This window comes from Cyphomyrmex costatus, unplaced genomic scaffold (genome assembly GCF_001594065.2).
Source record: "Cyphomyrmex costatus isolate MS0001 unplaced genomic scaffold, Ccosl1.0 scaffold219, whole genome shotgun sequence".
Classification (NCBI taxonomy): domain Eukaryota; kingdom Metazoa; phylum Arthropoda; class Insecta; order Hymenoptera; family Formicidae; genus Cyphomyrmex; species Cyphomyrmex costatus.
Genome location: NW_017276246.1, coordinates 784,217 through 807,584, shown reverse-complemented (window position 1 = coordinate 807,584; position 23,368 = coordinate 784,217). Strand labels below are relative to the sequence as shown.

The 23,368-nt window shown below is 37.1% G+C and overlaps 1 protein-coding gene across 2 annotated transcripts in view; it reads left to right on the top strand.

Annotated features, from left to right (window-relative positions):
- The window catches only part of LOC108773785 (ras-related protein Rab-37), a 79,412-nt gene that overhangs the window by 12,642 nt on the left and 43,402 nt on the right, over window positions 1-23,368 (top strand). The window contains exon 4 of one of the 2 annotated variants that reach the window (XM_018539718.1): window positions 9,114-9,224. The exons of the other annotated variant lie outside the window; for it this stretch is intronic. Within the exon in view, the coding sequence (XP_018395220.1) occupies window positions 9,114-9,224 (111 nt within the window). The remainder of the gene's footprint in view (window positions 1-9,113; window positions 9,225-23,368) is intronic. 2 annotated transcript variants of the gene reach the window in all.

The window sequence follows — 23,368 nt, the reverse complement described above, 5'->3', positions numbered from 1 at the left end:
GCATCGAAGAACAGCGGAGTCTCTATTAAACAAGCGCTCGACAACCGCGACGATGCGGCTCGAGTTATTTTTATCACGCATGGCGTTGTCTACTCGTGAGATTTCTCCACGACGACGAAGGAGGAAGAGGAACTTGCGGCGCTGGCACCTGGTACTGTTATATACGAGGCGCTACGTAATATTTGAAGGGGTAAAATAAAACGAGGAGTTGTGTCCTCTTTCATTACTGTAGGTATAGCGATTTGGCAAGAATTATGTCAGAAATATTGCTGAACGAAGACGTATAGTTGCGGTAATAATTTCTGAAGAGCAACAGAATTTTTCTTAAAACATTAATGATTAACGTATTTGAGAGAAAAGAGTAAAACTCGGCGAAATACCAAAATAATTTTTAACTCCGATGGACTCTTTATCTGCCAATTCTTCGTTCCATCTTGTCGTATTTTCTTTCTTTTTTTATTACGTTTTATTTGAAAGAGAATGCGATGGCCGAACAAAGAATCAGATTTAGATACAAAGAGTCTATTGGGGTTAAGAATTTTATGGCATCACACCAGAAGTAATTCTTATTTTTAAAAAAGTGTAAGAACTTAAGAGTCTTAAAATAAGACCGCGACTCGTACAAATTGCAAGATGAAAGTCACTCGTTGCACCGGAAGCTTTCGTTATTTGAGAAAAGATTTAAAGGTATAAGTACTAAAAGCTTCGTATTTCGAAATAAAGATTACAAATTGTAGAGGTGAAGTTATGCTATGTAATAATGAGAAACTCTACAACGAGAAACGTACAAAGATCGATGAATCATGTAAAAGTATGCGTGACGAACAATGCACGGTTCTCATATAAATTATTTTTGTAACGGTATTCATGACATTCGACTATCGTCGTATCAAATCCTCAATCTTTCTGTTACGCGTGTACGAGAGGATGTACTCGGAATTGCGTAAAAAAAAAAAAGAGAAACATTAAAATTGTGCGTCTCTCGAATTTTTCATTTTCTGGTTTTATAACGTGTGATTAGAGAACTAACTTGATAAAAAATGTATTTTCTAATTACGGTTAGTCACTAAACTGGGAGGTTTTGTAATAATATAAACTTGTAATTTATTTATTATATTATAGATCTATCAGTTTAATAATAACTAGGACGCAATTTTTATATTAAATTAAAGCGAGGTTAAATCTAAACCACAAATTAAACCAGCGAATGAAAAACCGGAACTCGCGGAAAAAGAGAGAATTCCGCAGAGCGCGAGAATTATCGTCCTTCAATTTTTATGAAAGAAAAATGATACGCGCGAATGGCAAATGATATCGAGAAACTAAAGCGAATTATAATGGACGTATGTATATGTGTGACGTATATGTGCGTACGTGCAGCGATGCGTACCCATTGCTCTCTCGTCACGTCGCGTCGACGCCGAGCACCACCAAGCGAATGCACGTGCACTCGCAAATAGCTCGATTCATTGCGGCGTAGGCTGAAACCGATCCACGATCACGCAGCTCGTAATCGCAAAATACCGTTGAGGGCTTTAATACCGTAACCTGGCACCGAGCTTGCACCGAAGCTTGCACGGCAGATAACTGCGCGCGAAATCGCTTTGACAGCAGACACCACGTGATAGATCATATTTTCGCACGTGCGTATCGACAACTCTCCTCTTTGCCTCCATATAGTGTTAGGAAACCCGAATGGAATTCTTTATGATTCTCATAAATAGAAGAGTATATTGAGAAATGGTTTTCTATATTTATGTGAGAATCGTAAAATTTGAAAATTTCTCTCGAGAACGTGATGCACGTGAAATGTACACCACGTCTAAAAGGCAAAACACCCACGGAGGAAAGTTCGCGATTTGCGACTTTAATAATGGATTTATTTAATCGGCAAAAAATTTAATTACGATTTTTTGTCTTCAATTAAAAAAATTATCACATTCGACTTTTAAGTTCGAATGAGGAATACATTTAAATATACTCATTTTACATTGGTACGCTATTGCACGCTATATTAACGCTTACTTTGATTATCTAGTTGATCTGCATTACTACGTGGTGCATTGATGCTCAAGGCAAAATGCGAATCGCACACTTCGGGCAACCCACGCTCGTGTTTATCGGTCGTATCGCCGCACGAATAGTCGCCGTCGTCATCGTCGTCTCCTCTGTTTCGTCCGTGCGTTTCTCTCCTTCTGCCTCGTCGACGATTAGCATACGAATGTACACGACCTTGTCGCGCCATTGGATGTCGCGACACCACGAAAAGCGGTATTGTGCGCGCCACTGCGGTGTCTGAAAGCCGCTGGATATGAAAAATGCGAATGTCTTCGAGAAACTTTAGGCTTACGTATGGAAATACCATGGTAATGGAAAAACTATGGTAATACTATATCGTATATCGATGAGGTTTATTTAGCTCTGAAAAAATTATTCTACTAGAATTTTAAAAAATGTATTTTTTTTAATTCTACCTATTTTTGAACGCGAAATGAAAACATTATGAAAAAATTTTATACAATTTTTAATATAGATTTTTCTATATTGTGTTTTTAATAATGCAAAAAATTTGGTTTTGACCCGACGATTTAAATCTGGATAAAAAATTATTTCCATAAGGAGTGACATATTTGAAAAAAATAATTAAAATATAAGAATTTTCATTTAAATTATAAAATTATATTGCTAAATATAAATATTAATCTTGTTTATTAAACTGTTTTATATTTACATAACGTTCATTTTTACATGAAAAGTATAAATTTCCAATTCCAGCCGTTTATACAGATTATACACCTGATACATTTTTAATATATTTTTATTATTCATTTTATCGATATTAATATACCTAATGGTAGAATTTCTTAGATAAGGATTATTATTATTTTTTAACAATTTTCTAAGCTTTTATATCTATTATATATGAAAAGGGTATATTTTCTTTTTCTCTTAGATTTTGTCACGAATATGCTGCTTGCCGTATAAATACAGCATCAAATATTCTTTTAAATCTATATGACTCCGTCGTATTTTCCTTTATGGTACATTTTGCAAAGCCAGAATGTGAAACATAAAATCATTCTGCAATTCCTATACATTTTGCGTTGTCTCCTTTTATTCCTTTCTCGCGTCCTCTAAATTTCCGTCGCGTCGTGAACATTTCCTTCGCGGCAGGGTTTCCGGTCGTCGCACAAACTGTGCAATCTTGCCGACGGATCTTTATCCGTTGACAAGTCCTTCGATCTATTTATCGGATGAAGAGGATTGCGCAGCTTGCACGAACGGCGCACGTGAATTTTCCCTCCCAGTAAAATACTGTCACGGTGAAATATGCGTGGGGCGACCTCTCTTTTTTTTTCCCACGTTTATTTGTCCATTTAACGTCGACATTCTTCTAAAGAGCGGTGCTTATCGAGCACCGCTAACGCCTCTTTTGCACGCCCGCGTCGCACCACACACGCTCGTTTTTTTCTCTCTCTTTTTTACGAATGCGTCGCCGTTAAATGCGCACGTAACGCGATATCTCATGCGCTCTCGAACGCGACTGCTGTTGGACATGCATACATACATGCACACGCCGCGATCGCACGTGCACGCGAACGTTTCATGTAAATCGCAACGCGACCCGTATGCCGTACGTGGCGCGTATTACGACGTTAACGAGCAACTTCTTTTCGATTACTACGATTTTCTGACCTAACATCGCATTTCTGCAAAATAATGAGAAAAAGGCCCTTCAACACGCACACTTAAAGAGCAATTTTCGGAGAAATTTGAAATTTTAGTTATATACTGTAAATAATTCTATGGAACTATCAAAATTAATAATTTTGAGTTAATTTTGATTGTTTCAAGAATCTTATGCATGATGAGCGATGCTACAAATTTTGATTGTCCAGCAAAATTGTTTTTCAGGTATTCAGCTAAATTTTTAGATTCTTCAACAAAATTGTTCTTTCAGCGCACGAAAAATTTCGTTGTATAATTATATGTACATCTTTATTTTATAACTATTTCATATTCTAGAAAAGAAGGTATAATTATATCTTTTTTAATAACGGCACTTCAGAAAAGAATTCAGAATTTAAAAGCATAGAGGTATTCGCAATATCTTTTGACAAAAAAATTACGCACAGTTTTAGAACTTTTTTGTTAGAAGAATGTAATTATATTTTTTTTACGGCAAGATTCCGCAAAAGCATATATGTGTCTGTCCTTCCATATTATGTGAAAATACTTTTTACTGAGCAAATAACACTATACGAGAAGCACGTACGACAAAACGCTCAGTCGAGGGTCACAGGTCCTTCACTTCATCGAAAACTGTGCAGGAATGACTCGTTCAACAGGATCCGAGTAATATCGACGATCGCGACGGGTTTGCGAATCCTACAACATCTCGTTCGTAAATCTTTACGGCTTGTCTTCATGGTACGTCGGTTTTACGATCGCACTTTTATGACGGCTTCGTAACCGATCGCGTACCCAGCTTTACACTTCCGTCGCGGTTACGAGCCGTTCCGAGATATACTCGACCAAGGGTCCGTATAAGGTATTATTAATAATTGACAATCCTCCGCTCTCACCGGAAGGACTTATAGACTTAAAACGGATTAGCCGATGATTAGGTCGAAATTTTAACACTTGCGATCTTAATTATACACTGCAGTGAAGACCATTTTGTATTTGTATTAAAACAGATGTTTGTTGAATTTTTTAAATGTCCGATTATTAATGTGACTGTTATTTGAATATTTTATGTTAAAGAGTAAAATATTCATTTTTTATAACTTAACATATTATAATTTAATATAGTATATATGGTAAATTTTACTAAAACGAATGTTTCATAATTTATTTTCAAATTGTGTAAAAGTATTTAATTTTTTTAAATTTTGATTTTTTATGTAATATTTGTATTTGTCTCTAATAGGTATATTCATTTTGTGTTAAATAAACACAAAAAATGTAGATGAACCGTGGATATGTGAAATATGTTAAATTTAACATGTGTTCTTTAATATTTCGTAACGATAAGTAATCATTACAGATAAGGTATAAACGGAAAGAAACATAAAATCTTTGACTTTGATGCATTCAGATAAATCTTCAAGTACAAGAAAGTAATTATATGTATATTTATCTACTCCGAAAAGCACCACCGTAAATCGTCATTGATTGATGGGTTGTGAAGAAACAATAATCGCGACTGATTGCACGAGATCGTTAATCGATAGCGTTCCACGGTGGCTGCAAGAAACGCGTTCGTTGCAAGAAGTGAACGGCAGCCAGACTTTATGGTCGTTGATAAATTCTCCGTCATCGATAAAGATAGATGAAGTCTTTGTGATCTCGTATTCTTGTTTGAAAAATTAAACTCGCCGATCTTGTACGTGGAAATTTTCATAGCATCGACATGCTATATGTAATATTGAAATGTTATAAAAATTCAGATGTCAGATACCTTTAAGATTCTTTAATTTTGATTTTTAATTAATTTCTGCGATGGAAACGATGAAATGTGTGTTTTCACATAATTAATAATTAAAAAGAAAAATCTTTTGGCGAATTAAATTTCAGAAGAGAAAATACCGTGACCAATAGATTCACGATATTATAATTAATTATAAATATATGTTAAATAATTTTTTTATTTTTGAAGAATTGACTCCAATGAGGTGCGTTTTCGATACGTTAAATTATAGCAAAATAAACTTATTACGATAAATCTTTAAAGAAAAAATATTACATTTTATTAGCGAGTCATATAAGATTTTATCATATCATGTTTACCAATCTACACACACCTTTTTTAAATTTAATTTTCAAGGATTTTACGAGAACAATAATTTTCCAGTCATCCAACTCATAGTCTTTATAAAGCGCTTTCGCGCAGCGCAATTGTCGCACACCGAAATCCTCTCTGGATCGCAGTGAGCTTTTAACGTTCGATCACCCACCTTCATTACTGGCAATTAATTGAAAACGCGCGGCGGCGCAGCCGTCTCTACAAAGACACAACGGGGTTCCATCGAGGGTGGAGGAAATGGGGAGAATACGAAGGTAGATTACAACAGTAGAGGAGAGAGAGAGAGAACCAGAGGGAAAGAAGAGAGAGAGAGAAAAAGAGAACGAGAGGAGGGGGATCACGTAGGAGGGAGCGAGAGAGAGAGAGAGAGTGAGATGGGATAGGGAGGGCAGTGAATTAAGTTTCTCCGCCCCTGAGGCCGACACATTCGCTGACACTCGTCACGACCACCCCCTGAGGGTACCGTGAATCTTTCAATGGAAATTCTGTCGCGAAGGGGACGCCGCACCGCCTCAAGGCGCGATTATAAATCTACGGTATTATGATATAGAATCTTCTCGACAGTCCGAAAAAAGTCCCGTTTGAAGAACGAGATCTTAAGAACCAGCTTGAAGTGTCCCGTTCGCGGATTTTAGTAAACTTATTTTCTAATTTCTTATAATTCATTATTCCACATTTTTTCATGCATGTAATTGTACACTTTTTTGCAAATGCTAATTGCAATTTTTCGCAATAACTTTGACATAAGGTTTGTTCATGTCGCATACTCCAATATGCTCCTATCATAGTTCCTATACTTGTTTTAACATACTCGTTAGCATGTTGGAGCATGCGATACGAACAAATTTATAGTTTCCGATAAGACAAGAGATAAAAAATTTTGTCTACAATGGAAAATGAATGTCGAGATTATTACTCGCTTGTTCTCATATTTAATCTTTGCTTTTTGTTTTCTTAAAACAGTTATGGGCCTATTCATAGTCGGATCTTATATTTAACACCGTCTTAAGTACAGTCATCTTAAGGGTCTTAAAATAAGAACGGAATATGTATGTCGCCCATAGTTATCAATTAAGTTCGATCTTTCTCTTTCAAGAGTCTCTCACACACGTGAGACTTTTACTAACAATTTTATAATCTCTAGGATATTTAGTTGAACGTCATGTTCTACATTGTGTACTTTGACCGTATTTCTATATACGAATATAAACTTTTACCTCGATCTAAAAATAATTTTATTGGACTATTAAAATAATTATATACGACGTTGAAGCTGATTACCAGAATGTCAAAACTTTTGACAGCACTGTTTATCATATTTAAGCATTCCACACAATTATTTTGTTTAATAGAATTATTTTCAAATCTATGTCTGGTTAAATTTTTAGACGCTTTAACAAAACTGTTTTTTTTTTACATAACGTAAACTATAGATTTTCAGTACTGACAGTGCATATCGGGATACAGCCTTTGTATATTCATTCGGCTACTCTGAGAGAATTTATTCCCGAGCGTAACGCGAATACTATCAATAATAACGGCTCTCTAAATTTTGAACATGACGAGTCATATGAAAATCCGCGGGAATCACGCGACACGACAAGCAAATGTCAGGTCCAAAATGACGCCCCCGGTATGTCCATAAAAAAAAGTACATTCATTTATATTTCAATATCTGGCATACGCGGGCATTTTTTTCTCTCTTTTCCTCTGTCCCTTTTTCTCTTTCACCAGCAGTAAAACAGCGGACGATGCGCAGGAGTGTCGAGAGCATTTGTGTTATTTAACCACTTATTGCTCGCGCGCTGACGTTTTACGAGGAAGGGAACGACGATCCTGCGCCTCCATCACTAGGACAATGGAGGCGCACCTGCCAGACCATCGATGTACCACAGTACCTGCGTTATTGCAACCCTCGTTTTTTATCCCGCCGTTTTAGCGTTGGCATTGATATTCTCGCGTGCGCGGCGCGGAACACTCGAAACGCACATATCAATCTCCTGCCACAACCACTATTGTCTGACGACGATGGTAGGTCCGGGGTACGGAAGTTACGAAACAGTGAGAGAGAATTCTACAAATTCCTTTCTTCCTGTTATATATTATCTGCCACCAAGTTGTTATACTTTTCGCTTTGCAACGTATATTTCCGATATTTTAGCCCAGAATACTTACACTAATATAAATCATAAATGACAAATGAATAAAAAAAGACATGGCAGAATTTTCGTTCTTTATCTCTAGTTTCGTATAATAAGATAAAATATAGGAAGGTTTCGATTACCTACATGCACGATTGCACGCATTGCTCGCTGATTGGCCAATTTAAAAATAATATAACCTCATTGGTGAAGCAGAGAAAAGTTACTTGGCACCGACCGATGTGAGTGATGTGTGCAATCGGGAACGTAGGCAAACGGGATCCTCCCCAAAATATGGTAGATGAAATTTACATTAAATCCGCGTCGTAAAAAATACTCAACGCTAATCAAATCAAGGAGATGTTATTTTATTTTTATTTAATATATTTATATCAAGTCCGATATCGAATGTGATGTGCTCATTTTAAACAGAACGTCGTTTGCCGTCGAGAACAACGTTGCTAGTCCGCAGTATCGTTTTAAACAAGCGTATCTCGATTTCGAGTAAATACGAATTGATATTGGGTGAAAGATGGACTCAGTGCGTCGCTACGCTGAATCGCTTATCGTCGCAATCGACTTCGACATTGCTACTGATTGCACCAACTGCTGTGGTTTATTGCGACTGGTGCACTATCCGGTGCACTATCACCACGTTGTTTCTCTTTCTCTTCCTATTTCTCTTTTGTACCGTATTCAATGGACAAAACAATCTCAAAATAGAATAGTGATTGCGCTCGGGGAGACGCGCTAACTTCACTAGAGTTAGAAAACTGAGCTAGCGCCTCGTAATTGCGTTTCGTGAGCGCTCTTTTATATTCCCGCTTGTTCTCGCTTAGAATGCAAAATGTAATTGAGGAAATATTCACGACTGCCCGCGAAAAACGAAGAACATACGTGCGGAAGGATGCTTTAATTGGGAAAGAAACTTCTGAAGAGAGAGAAATATTAAATTCACGACGCGTGGTCCGCGAAAAATGGAGAACGTGTGTATGTATATTGTATAAAAGGATTAGTTGAAAAATAAACTTGAAGATTCGCGCGTATGCTCGAGATATTAAATTACATTAATTTCTTTTTCTTTGCAACAAATATACGTTCTCCATTAAATTGTTAAAGTTTTCGTAATCCAGCGTTCATTCGCGTGCATGGTGTGTTTGCAGACAATTCTCCTCGGTGATAGCGGAGTTGGCAAGACTTCGTTATTGGTCCAGTTCGATACCGGAAGATTTCAGCCGGGAAACTTCGCGGCCACCGTAGGTATCGGTTTTACGGTAAGTAATACTGCAATACCGAGATATTTAATTAAAGTTTTCCAGCTCGATGAAATCACGGAATGTAATGAAAGCCTCTCAGTATTATTTTACGAAGTTAGATTCAGTGAGAGTACTTTTATCTGCATTTAATTTCTATCTCTTATTTTTTATTCACTCTTGCCGTCTTATTAGCGAACGGCTATCTTAGTCAGCTTATAATTATTTTAAGATTAATATATTGGACATTCTCTCATATCGTATATTCGATTAATGTATGAGCTGGAAAGTGTTAATACGAACTTCCATAGTTATATGTTCTTTGTCTGTTGCGATATCAATACATGTCACCACACGATGACGTATCAACGTCTGACAATGTGAGCAACACGTTTATGCACGAGTCCAACGGCCATGAGATACATTCGCGTGCGTTCTGTAAAAGCTTTGTCTCGGTGCGTTATATATGTATTAACTTTGAAGATCTTTAATCACGTAGTGATATAATATTCAAATAAAAAATTTGAAGCCAAAGGGAAGTTTCAGCCCGATATTTGATTTTTCAAATCTAATCAATAATTATTTATGAAATTGAAGTTTTTCTCGTTTAAATCACGAGAAAACTATTATCGGTGACAAAGTCTAATTATTTTAAGAAGGAAACATTTTTTAGAAACCAAAAAAAAATAAGATATTTTTAGGAATTTTTTTAAAGAAAACTATTTTGAATTTTTAAACTTTTTATACACAAAAGTATTTCATGAATCTCTTTGATTTTTGCGTTCATTTTAAACTCCTTCTTTTGCTATTTTCAACCAATGATGGTCCACAGCGATTTGTGGAAGAGAACTCTCTCTCATTTTTGTTCTATAAATGCAAAATAAGGAAATTTGTTTTTCTCGTTGAATGTTTTAATAATAATAAAATGACAACCTGCCAAAATATATTTTGACGTAGGCCGTCATTCTGTTATTTTCATAGTTTGAAGTATTTTAGAGATTTAGTACCAAAAATAATGTTCAACGAGAAAAACAAAACTTTGATATATATATTTTATTTTAAAATAAAAGTAACAAGCTCTCACAAATCACCGCGGACCATCATTAGTTAAACCATAATAACAGGAAAAAAGCAGAATATGGACGCAGAAATTCAAAAATATTGATGAAACATATATCTTTTATGTATAAAGAGTTCAGAACGTTCGAATAAATCATTTTCTCTTGAAAAATTTCTAAAAACATCTTATTTTTTTTATTTTTAGGAAGGAATCTAAGCGATTACATTTTTTTATATTATCATTCAGATTGTATTGCGAATATGAATTTTGTCTAACAATGTAATATCATTTGACATACATATATGTATATCTAAATAGAGATTCTTAAGGCTGAGTTATATGCGTTTGCATATGTTTGACTTCAAGTTCTTAACTTAAAGTAAACTTCTCTCGGGTGAGCCGATAAGAAGCAAAACCAAACAAGTACCACTTGCAAATTGCTGTCTGTACCTTGCTGCAGGTAACGTTACCACTTTCATATCCCAAATACCGACGATACATCAAATGTGCCATGCTCACTCTAGGAATTTAGTTATCTTTGCGAAAGCATGAGAGGAGAGAGACTTTGTCGATGCTGTGTTGTATGAATACCGTAGACATCACATAGATTTGCATGTCATCTGAAACGTTGGCACCGTTCGCCGTCGTGGCGTCAAATGAATATTTATGGCATTTCCTTCGGACTTCTTGTCAGGGAAAAATTCGATTTATGGCTACGTCACCGATTTGAAGGAGAGAGAAAGGACGAGAAACATTGCGAGGGTCCGTGACAGCCATTTGCATTTGATATTCTCGCAGCCGGACCGACGATTATCGGGGGCACCAGCCTCGAAAAAGAGTCATTCGAGCGAGTAGGGGCCCCTCCCTTTTGTTCACCACTCGATTCCCCGATTACCCCACGGCACGAGCTTTCACGAGTCACCGAAAAGATGAAGAGAGATAAAGCGACAAGATAGAGAGAGATAGACGAGGAGGACAGGTCGGTGGGATTTACAGAGGCGTTTGTATTGAGGTTTTCAGGTGGTTGGTTACCCGCCTTTGATGCAAACGCCGGCACAGAAAAGTCTTTGTGATAAACTATGCAATTACGGGGGAGGAACGTCGGTAGCGGCCGACTTGTGAATCGTCCGGGGAGTAGCTTCAACTCGACCTTGGCATTTATCAAGCGCATAGCACGTGTCTGTCAGCCCGCAGTCGGTCATAATTCTTCTTCATCGACTCGATTATCCGTGGAATTTAACAGTCCGCTACACGAATCTCGTTGATATGGCATTTGTGCTTACACGGAAAGATATCTTAATAAAAAAGTCAAGTAACGAAGGTACTTTTTATCGAATGTACAGAAAAACAAGGCCACAAAACTGTTTGTACGCCGCACTTACGCAATTGGTTATGCATTTATACTATATAATAATCTATATCTACGCGGTTTAATTCATAATGTCAAATTATCTATATCTAATTTGAGCTATTTTTAATCATTTCTACCCGTTGACGCTACTCTTATTCAATATGTCGTACTACTATCTCTCTCTTATATATTATCAATATTAAATTTAGATATATTACAGTCATAAAATTTATTTTTAATTAATTAATTCAATTTACTTTTTTCTACGTTCTATTATTTAATTTATAATAATTTACGTTGCTTTTATAATATATTGTCTACAAAACAAAAATTCATGTAAACAGTAACGTAAAGAATTTTCATGTGAACGTTATCTTGAAATATAAGGTGTAATCCCCTAGTTTGCATTCTCCACGCGTGGAGAACTTCGTTGTGTGTCCATTATAGGAGGCTTTCTTTCCGCGATAAAGTATTATGAAGTATAGAACTTGGATATCGAGTCGTTGATGATTATAGGGCATCGAGTCGCTGCACTTTCCAGTTACAAGAACGCGTCTCGTATCTTCTCACTCGCGCTCGCACAGCGGTCGTTGTTTTGCTAACAGTTCGTCGAGAAAGTTGAAATTGCTCTATCAAAACGACCGTCCCGCTGCGGATTTCTCCAGCAACGCGAGAGAAGTCTATCTTGAATGCTCTCCCGCGCATGAAAGTTTCATTTCATTACAAACCGAGCAACGTCGCGTCGCGGACAGACATATGTGTGACTTTAGAGAAATCGCTTGCCCGATTTTCGTCTGAGAAGACGATAATTAATATTTGGTTAAGGAAGGTCTGCATACGCGTAATTGGAATTGATTACACAAAGTGATTGATTTTCAATATTGCACGAGTACAACTTTAAATGAACTCGGCGATATTACTTACAGTTACATTTCTGTGTTTATATATCTGGTATTTTGCACAAATAATATCCCCTTCGTTTCATCCTTTTCCTCCTCTCTCTTGCTATTATGCAAATTTTACACGTGGTTTTAGCGAGTTGTATTTTAAACCTATTAAAATTTACAAATGATAATACTCGTACAAGGAAACTAATTATGCTTTAATTTAATACCTTATGTATTTACTACAATTGACCAGTGTATAATAATAATTTTGTTATGACGTAAGTAAGAGAGAGAGAGAGAGAGAGAGAGAGAGAGAGAGAGAGATGGACGGAGAGACGAGTCGAATGTGTTCTGTAATTAGTATGGGAGTGTCCTCTTCTGTACATTTAATCCGTACCGAGGAAGCGTCGATGGTCAGAGCTAATTAATTACTGCGAATTCCAGCTCAAGTTAAAGACCGTTATAGTTAATCAGCGTCCACCCAACGAGGAAGAGTCTCCGTACAGTGCTAATTAAACGCTTACGCGTACTGAACGTCAATCTTGTTAATTAATCTTGGCTCGCTCAATTAAGTGTATCTCGCGATGTCTCAACATTATCCTTAACATGCATCGCGCACGAGAGTTATCACTTAAATACGCGAATATGAAATCATATTACGAAAAATTAATCCAAGTACCTGTTAAATTGCTTTGTCTTGATGGTACTGAATATTTGATAAAAATATATCAATTGATACGTATTAGCCAGTGTATACATATGAAATTATTAATTAATATTAATTGCCCTTGATTTTGGGAATTCGACTTTACGAGATTTTCATTACGTACTACGAGTATCTGTATAGTGACGATTATCCGCGTTTCGTGATTGACGAATTTCGATGAGTCGGTATTAATAGATTCTATCTATTACATAATTCGTATATTATTTAACTTGGACGAAAAAAAGTTAACGTTTCTTTTCAAATTTTATTAAAATTTTGAATTAACCACTTAAATTTAGAGTCACCATTTTATTCTTATTATTAACGCTTGCTTGTTAAAAGTCAATGCAAAATTCATTATAAAAATGTATAGAGAGATGGAATCGAATAGAAAAATCCCAGCGTCTGTGCAAGCTTTGTATATTGGCAGAGAGTAAAATGGACCGTGATCACATTGAGGCTTACTAGTGCATAAAGCAGAGAATGTGAGAAAACGTCGGAGCGATCTTTGACAAGACTCGAAAGAGGAGAAGACAAAGCGTATGCTAGCGTCTGCATTGAGACACTTAGGTAAAAAGCCAAAGAGAATCGAGGGATGAATAAAGGAAACCGAAGGAACTCGAACTTGGGCACGGAAAAAAGCAGTGGTCTCCTTTCAGATGCAAAAAATTGTGCAAAATACCTCAGAGATATTTGAGAGCATATAGAAAAGCTCGTTCGTTTCAAGTATGTCGCACGATGAGTTAAACATAACAGATACAATATATATTTTAAATAGATAATAAAGTAGATAAGAAATAGAAATAAAAAGAGACTAGACAGAAATAAGCTATATCTATGCATCTATAGATAATGCTAATTACGTATGAAAATTTACACGTCCTATAGCTTATCTGATATCAATTCTGATATCAAGTCTGATAATCCACATTTCCTCGCAAAATAAGAAGCGAATGGCGGGGAGTAAGAGTAAAATTGATTATAATTTTAAGAGACGCAAGATGGAGGTAAGCGCATGCTCGGTCTCTTTCTCTCTCTCTCTCTCTCTCTTCTTTCTTTCTCTTTCTCTCTTTTTCATTGTGTGCAACCGGAATATCGAGGGTTAAGGGGCGAGGGGAAGGTGAGCAATAAATCACTCGGGCCGACAGTACCAAGTTGGGCTGTGCCACGTGACGAAGCAGATTCAATCCTTCTGCTCCTTTTTCCTGCTCCAAGTGCGTCTTCTCACTCGCGAAGAAAAATCCCAAGGCGAATCGTACGGATTTCCATGATATTTATCAAATTGCCTGCGTATACTTATGGGGATATTAATTTCACATGTTTGTTAATGTTGCTTCATTTTTCATCGAATAGAGAAATTCAAGAGAAATAACGGCGAGTATAGAGATCTAATTTTTCATTATGTCTAAAAAAAATATGTATATAAAATGCCTGTACTTAAAGACCTATTTATCTAAAAGTTTGTTTAGTGACGTTTATTTATGATATTTAATTTGCATGAGGGTCCCTCATATACGAACATTATGTGATCTAAAGTAACTGTAATGTGCGTGGTCTTATCTTTTTCTTGTTTTTTTTTTCCACTTTTTGAATTCTGCAATAATGAAGATTTATATTGGGCCGAGAGTTATATCTGCTCGGAGATTAAAGGAAATTTCCGATCCGCTTTACGACATCGAGGTAATATGATTATAGAGCAAACTGGATCGCATACTCGGCGACGGCCGTAAAGAAGATTTTAATTACACGCAACTTCGCCGATCTGTTTGAGGCGAGCACCTGCGAGGTTGCTGCGTTGCGATCACGCGCGTCGCGATCGTATTTATGACAGGAAAAAAATGATATGAAACGTACAGCGCGAGAAAAGCGAGAGAGAAGAGGCCGGAAACGCATGTCAAAACGCACGCCTGTCCCGCATAATTATAACGTTGGACGCTGATTAACTGTGCTCGTGGCACTTCGAAATAAAATCATTCCACAGATCTCCAGCTTGATTATAAAGAGTCTCATCAAGCGAATATTGAAACACAGTACAAGAGCAACCATCCGTGGAATTTATTTCCCAGCGGGAAAATCCGCAGGGAGGGAACGTAGGATGTGCTGCTCGTTACGTTTGCGATAACACCATGTTTCGTACGATCTGAATAATTGACTGCGCATTTAATCGCAGTCGTGCAAAGAGCACTCCGCGTCTACCTCGTATTCAAATTTCACTCACCGATTAATTGCATTCGGATCCCCGATTCGTATTCGCATCGTGTTTGTAATAATCTATCTCCCACGGTTGCTATTATCTGCGGATGAATCCGCGGCTTACCGAATTCAAATTTATCGCTTTCGATGCGATATTTACCCTCCATCCTAGATCCGCCTCCGGTTTCTCTCGTAGTGTACAACGCGGTGCAAGGCGGATCTACGCTTTCTCCTATATACGAGATAGCCCCAAAGCGCGATTTATCGATGGTTTCTTCGCCGCGGTGGCTTCCCGGTGCGCCTCGCTGTGAGAGAAGCGATGCGGATCGCTGTAACCAAACGCGCGCGGTTTGCGCAGACGAGAATCGCCAACTCCGGACGGTGCTCGTGTTGCTCGAATCGTTTCGGATCTTTTGCTCTTGCATGCATCGACGGTACGAGAGAGGCTTGGACGTTATTCTGGTCACGAACTTGGGCCCCCCTTTTCGCTCTCCGTTCATTCTTCTTGCTCCACTCCGCCTCTTCGTTCGTGTTCTTCCACTTCTTTCACTCATTTTGCGGCTGCTGCTTCATCCGCACCGCTTATCAATATTTATGCCAATTTGGTCAAAATATCGAAAAAAAAAAAAAAAAAAAGAACTTCCTAACTCATCTATTTCTTTGCTACTTTATCATGAAAGAAACCGTTTAAAGAAGAAAAGGAAAGAACAAAGAAGAAAAGTTCGCCAGATTCAAGTAATCGAAGTCTTGGCTAAAAGTTCTTTTTTTTTTTATAAATATTAATGTCTTATTTACATCTCATTTTGACGAAGCACTTGTGGACAATGTTACAGAGGATGCAGTCCACTTAACGCTTCAAAGCATTTGATTGACCAATCAGAAGAAAGAACTTTGCTAATTGACCATTCCGAGAATGCTTCAAAGCGTTTATAGCATCAAATGAACAGTATAGCTGTAGTTTGCAAAGTCTACACGGCCGGTTTTCATAGTCGGTTCTTTATAAGACATTTAATCGTCTTAAGTACAGCCTTAAGACGTCATAAGTCAATCACAAAGCCCTATTGGTATCTTAAAATATTACTTAAGACGATCTTGAAATAAGAACCGACTATGAATATCGAGTCTTATTTCGACATGAAGCCGTCTATGAGTCTCGGACTCACGGATTGCCGGTTGCGATTTCCAGTTGACGGTTCTATTTTAGCCAATCGCGATGCCGCCGGTTCGTACTCGTCGCATCGTAATTGGCTAAAATAGAACCGTTAACCGGCAACCTGTAGTGCGATTACGGCTTGAGGAACATGAGCACTCGCATTTTTCTGAGACAAGGTGATTGTACTCACGTCGTTATCCCTCGAAGGTCAATATCGACCGAGAGGGCATCGTGTATACATTTCTCACGTTTCTTATCGGCGCGATATAATCGCCGATCATTTAGCTTCTCATAAATCACCGGCGAATAGCGAATTCGCACGAAACGGAACACGAAGGTGCGAGAGCGCGCGACGTCCGCCGTCGACGATATCGAATTACTCTTTCAGGCAGCACGAGCGCGATAAATTGCGCCGGGGATTAATACCACATCTGCCTGTTGCTCTGCCCCGTGTAATCTAATCGAGGCCGAGTGTAAACTACATCGCTGGAAGATCAGACCGCGCGACAGCGAGGGGGATATCGCGGCAGAACGCGGCGGGGTGCGGTGGCGGGTGGTGGTTCGGCAACATTTGTCGTTGATTATTGGTTTTCGATATTGTTGCTGCGCGCGTTTCCGAAGCGCGTTTTCCCTCGAAAATAATCGGCCACGTGCGGCCGCACGGTCGGATCGATTAAGAGGGATTGAATTAGTGCCGCGCGTGTTGTTTGAATCATGTTCTAGTGTTTGACGTTGCGATTTTGTCATGCAGCGCATACAAATTTTCTTGTTTGCAGATTTCTCCAATCGACAGATATTTGATCGAAGTTAATATTTTACTTTGATCCATCCGCCGATAGCTGCGATAGTGTCACGGACGGTTTTGTTTTCACGATGTTGCATAAATGAATAATATTCAGCCCACCAATCGCGAATAATCGCGATTCTTCAATATTTTTTCTTTCTCGTTGAATTTATCAAATATCTCTCGTTTTTTTTTTTTTTTTTTTTTGACACTGTTCCGCTGTGGTTTCTATACAGACTTATTCTCTCTCGTCGACTTTGACTCTTCTATTTCTCGACTCTTGAGCTCTCATTTAAGATCCCGTTACGTATACGTTTACCTTTCATTATCGCGCGCTGGACAACCGCAAGAAAATGATTGTGCAAACCGAAGGCGACCGTTTAAACGACTGTTTCGAAACGGCTTCCTCCCACTCCGGCAAATCCTACAGATTCATGTTTAAGGCCCATCGCTCCTATCCTCTTGCCTCGACCCATATGATGAAAAGGTCAGGCGTGAACAGTCGGCACGGCCCACGCCCTTAAGTACTTTGTACTTCTGCCATTTTGAAAACAAGCGAGAAAGGAGAGACGCGGTCCCATGTTAGAGAGGCATCCGACATCTGCCGTCAAGGGGTGGTATATACGAAGTCATCTGACCGCTCGCGGTGTGCAAATAGCCGCTGTCTTCCTTCCCCACTCGCGTGTTCTCTCTCCCTCTTGCTAAAGGAGAGGCTCCCCCCGCTCACTCCTCTATATTCCCATCGCGATAGAGAAACACACTTCGTTTATATGGCTGGAGGCGCCCCTATATGTTTTCCGTTTCCATGTTGTAAAACGGTGGAAGGGGACCGGGATCTCAGTGGGGCACCCTTTTGATAGTGATGGATTGGAGTCGCTCGTGATGGGATCGATGACGAATCAACGTTTGGTCAAAAATCGATAATATTCTTTAGTAGCAAGTACCTTCAGATTTGGCGAGACCGCAACTCAACCGCATTCTTCTTCGTAGAAAACGAAGACTTTTGTAGCGGCAGTCGCATTTACGACTGGTTTCTTCGGATCGCCGTTTTATTATTTTATCGACTTGTGTGTGTGTGTGCTAGTGCAGCGGTTGGCATTTAGTTAACCTTTTGTTCGTTGAAATCAACAACCTTCAGTCTACCGTGTCGATTACGCCATGCCGACGTATCGTGCGCTCTACCCTCCTGCATTTATGCCTTATTAATTTTTTTAGTTGATGACACTTGTCTTTTTATACACGTTCCTACGTCACTGCCATCGCTAACCGGGGGTTGAGCTAATAAACTCCGGCCTCCGGGGTTCCCCTCACAGTGGGACGCCCGATAGTAGACTTTGCCCATTTCGTCTTCTCTTTTGTGCGTATATGTATGTGTTGTGTGTACGTTTAAAAACCTATATACATAAGATAAAAGGAAGAAACAGAATGAAATATGGAAAGAAAGAAACGAGTATGTTACAAGGTACGTGACGGTGGCGTATCCCCGTGGATATACACTGATATTTTCGCAACAATTGACAAAAATGTTGCATTAAGAACTTGAATTGAAACATAACAATAGAATAACGACAAGAGAAGGGAAATAAACGTAATGAAAACAAAAGTCTCCAATTTCGTTGAATAAAACGTGAAAGAAAAGTGAAGCGAATTAAGAGATGATTTGTAAATATTATATACAGAACATGAAGACATATAAAGTCGCTTGAACGACGAATTGATCGTTTCAACTGGCACTTAATAGTATAATGGCGTATTCCGAGCGAAACATGGCTACCCGTGCAATAAATAGGAGTAAAAAGAACGAGATATTCAATAGTGGAAAAGCTAAGCTGAGTATTGCGATCGTGTGAGTGTATAGTAAATTGATGCAAGACGTACAAAACCGAAGTGGACTAAAAGTTGTCAAACATAATTTGCGAAACTGCGAGTTTGGCCAATCAAAATTTATTATCAAACAGGTTCTAGAATTTCATGGTGAACGCAGAAAGCCATGAAAATTCAAACGCTTTAAAGTATATTTGTCGTAGTTCCGCATAACTTTGCGCTCGTTATACGAGCGCAAATCTAGCATCGTTGATTTTCCATTTCAGTGCACGGATTTGATTGTGATAAGCAACTCTGATGCTTTATATTGAATTTTCATCGATTCGCGACAATCCAGTTCGAATTCGAACTGAAGCTTAGATCCCGGCATCCTTCATAATTCAATATTAAAAAACATAAATCAACGAAATTGAAAAACGAATTACTTTCTATTTCTTATTATATTTCTAGTAATTGGAAATGAAAAATATCTATGTTATATAATTTCAGTTCTAATATACTTATATCTATTCTTCCTGATTTATATATTTTATATTTATCCTCTTCCATATATTTACAATTTTATAAAAGTCGGAAGTATAAAATTAAAGACTGGAGTAAATATATACAAACGATGGGTTGAATATTACAGATTTATCTTTTCGAGTGCATGATATGTATCGACTTTGTATATCGAGATGCGCCTATAAGAGAAGCTTCTTAAGTGAAAGCTTGCATTGTCGAATGCTGTTAGCTTAAACAGCGAGGAGTTAGGAACATAACGGAGATCGGCATCCAATAGTGTATTGGTTCGTCGAAGTATTCGAACCGTCGTAATTTCTATTGGTGCGTTTGAAGCGGGCTTAATGTTAGGCCAATGCAAGCCTAAGAACTCGCCTGCTGTGCTTCATTGCTTCGCTATGGTATACTATTTGCGACGTTACATGCGATAATTGTTGAACTTAGAGATGTATTAGTACACGTATTGAATTCATGTCACGTAAACGCGATGTGTGTAATTGTCGACACGATGCGACAATTGACGGCTATGTGCATGAGTAATCGCTTTGCGATAGTTAGATCCTATATTAAAACTTACATGTAATTATAGGATTATATAAACGTCCATGGTTACAACTTGAAGGAAATTAAATTTTCATTCTCTATGCCTGTTTATGAGGGAATTTACCTGTGGTGTTAGTGGTAAGTCGATTTGCATTGCAAAGTGCAAGCAAAATTGTAGCGGTAAAGTAAATTACAGTTTATATGCAAGTTGAGATTGAAAATATGATTGACAGCGATTCTCTCATTATTAATGTCAGACGTATTAATTTTATTAATTATAAACGGATTACAAATCTCTATTGTGAACAAGGTTATTACTTACAATTCCTATGCGTAAAATTTAATTAATACGACAGAGAGTCGTATATTTTAATCCGTTGAATAAAATAAATTTATAGTTGTCCCGATTTACATGTAGTTGTGGAATTTATTTCTTTCATCGGTGATATGATTTCGTTTTGTATTTTTAAATATGTTATACATAATTAATGAATATCTTTAAAATTTTACGTGAGTATACAAGCGATTTATTTACGTAATTTTCTTAATTTATAGAATGTCGCAAAATATGATTATACTTAGCAGATTTTGTATCGTATAATTACAAATGTCACACATAAGAGAGAGCCTTCCAAATGTACATATTATTAACAATTCCAAATGATGCTCATATCATAATGACGAATTGTAATAATTGAAGCGAGATTGTACACATTCGTACAAATATGATTGTCATTATTCATATCCGGCTATACAGCTCATTTATTTAACGAGAAAACACAGCTATTGATTGTGAATATCGCGGCATATATAATTCATGCTTTGATAACGACATTGCGTTTTGGAAAATGACTAAATATTGTCGCAATAAGGCGAAACTTTGTCGGAATTAAAAAAAAAATGGTTTTTTTTTTACAAGCGACATTTTAATCTAAAATATTTGCGAATTAAATGAAACACGAATCTGGCTATTAACGTTCTACGGAACTCGTATATGAAATATCTAAAACTCAAGAGCTGTTCAAATATTTTTCAAATCGAACGAAAAATGTATCGAATTTAAATAACATGTTTTTATTAAAAATACGATCGCTTATTGAGAACGATACGTATATACACACGGAACTTTTAATTATTTTATTAATAGAAGAAATGGTTCATTATTTTATGGATTTTTTTATGACTCGTTTCTTTGTACATGTTATATTTACGCTTGAAAAAAATCCATAAATATTTTTCGCAATTTTCTTTTTTCGGAGGTGGCTTATTTTCCGTAAACAGAAAACTTATAACAAGAACAGCATTAATTGCGTTATCCATAGCTGTGTTTGCTAATTAAACATTTAATTTGAAAAGCGGAGAATGAAAAAGAGTGACGCATGAATTTTCCAAGCGCAAAAATAGCAACATCGGAAATCATATAAATCGCTTCGGATATCGCTGAAAAGGAACGAGTCGCGAGTGCCTTTTTTGCTCCTGGAATGAGGGAAGTCATAGAAATGATTTCCACGGAGAAAGATTCGGGCCAATTTGTTCGCATCCTGCGTTCCCCACGGATGTCGGGAAAAATGTCAGTGGATGGAAGGGGATTTTTTTAATTTTGTTCTTTGACGTTTTTAGACTACATCTCTCTCTTCTATGACACAGCCAATCACCTACTTTGACGTTAATTGAGGTTTGATGATTGAAACTCCGTAAACACCGTGCTAAAAATCGCGCATCTCTTTTTGTTATATTGAGATTTTTCACGTATATTGTTATATACGTGAAAAATCTTTCAACTAAAATGTATTATTTGAATTACCATTAACAAATTACTTATCATATCAGAAATAATTAGTTTTCCTGATTTGTGAAGAAAGATAACTATCAATAAAGAAATTTTTCCGTTGTTAGAAACATTGAAAGAGAGTAAAAGCATTACAAGTGTATCGATGACAATTTAAGCATCTTTGAAAACAAAAAAATTTTTAGAAAATCATGCGACATGTTTGAAGGATTAATAAGTACTCCAGTTCTAATCACGGAATCTGTTACACGAGCTAGCAGTGTACCAGGTGCAGGTTTGTAAAACTTGGAAAAAACTCCGATCAAGAAAAAGTATCTCAGGTGTGTTTAAGAACATGAAATAAGTTATCTAAATGAAGAATCGCGATTCATTCCCATGTGGTGATTTATTTTACGATATTTACGATATATTATCCATGAAATATTGTTGGATAAAATGTGATGCACATACAGATAAATTTCTCTATTTTTATTATTATTTTAACATATTATCGTACACATTATTGCCTCGTATCGTTATTAAAATCATACAGGTGCAAAATCATTATTTCACAATTATTTGTCGATATAAAATCGCAAATCGTTCTTATTGGAGAATAAATTAATGTCTAACTAATTTTCCTTTAATTACGGTTGTAAATAATGCATTAATCCTCGTGCTATGCAACACGCGTAATCTCCCATGAGAGCCAATAAACCGCGATTCCACAAGGATCGATGGAGGAACGTTCGTGCGCTGCAATCGTGTCAAGTAGGCAATGATCGCAAGGTCGAAACCTAAGCTATCGCATGGCGATGACGTGTAGAACCGATCAAAGGAGTTTCTGCCTTCGTACCTGCCATCATCTGGGGCCACCCTTGAAGAGCACTTCCTTCTTCTTGAGAAAATCGTTGACCGCGTTACCGCCTACTGAGCCTCGTCAAAATGACTGTAGGGTGCAAACACTCGTATATTTTTTTCCCCCGCTGTTTTCTCCTAATGGCTGAAGTCAAGATAATTCTTTCGCTCTAACATTAGGAAATTTTTGAACATTATCCTCGGTCATTTTCCTCACATTGCTCAGTTAGAATAAGAGAAAAATATGAATAATTAATTTTATACGATTCTTTTGTTTTTTGAACGAACATTTTTTTTTTCGAGACTATTCTAGAATAAATAGAAACCTGTGCGTTGAAAAATATTAGACCAATGTAACAAATTAATTTTAGGATTTTTATTTGGAAAATAGAAAATAAAATTGTGTTTTAATATTAAAAACTGATATTAATTGTCTTCGTTACATTTTATACAATAGAAAGAAAGGTACACAATTTATTATTTAAAAAATAACTATATATAAATTAGATTCTCGAAATCGTTTTCCAAACTTTTACA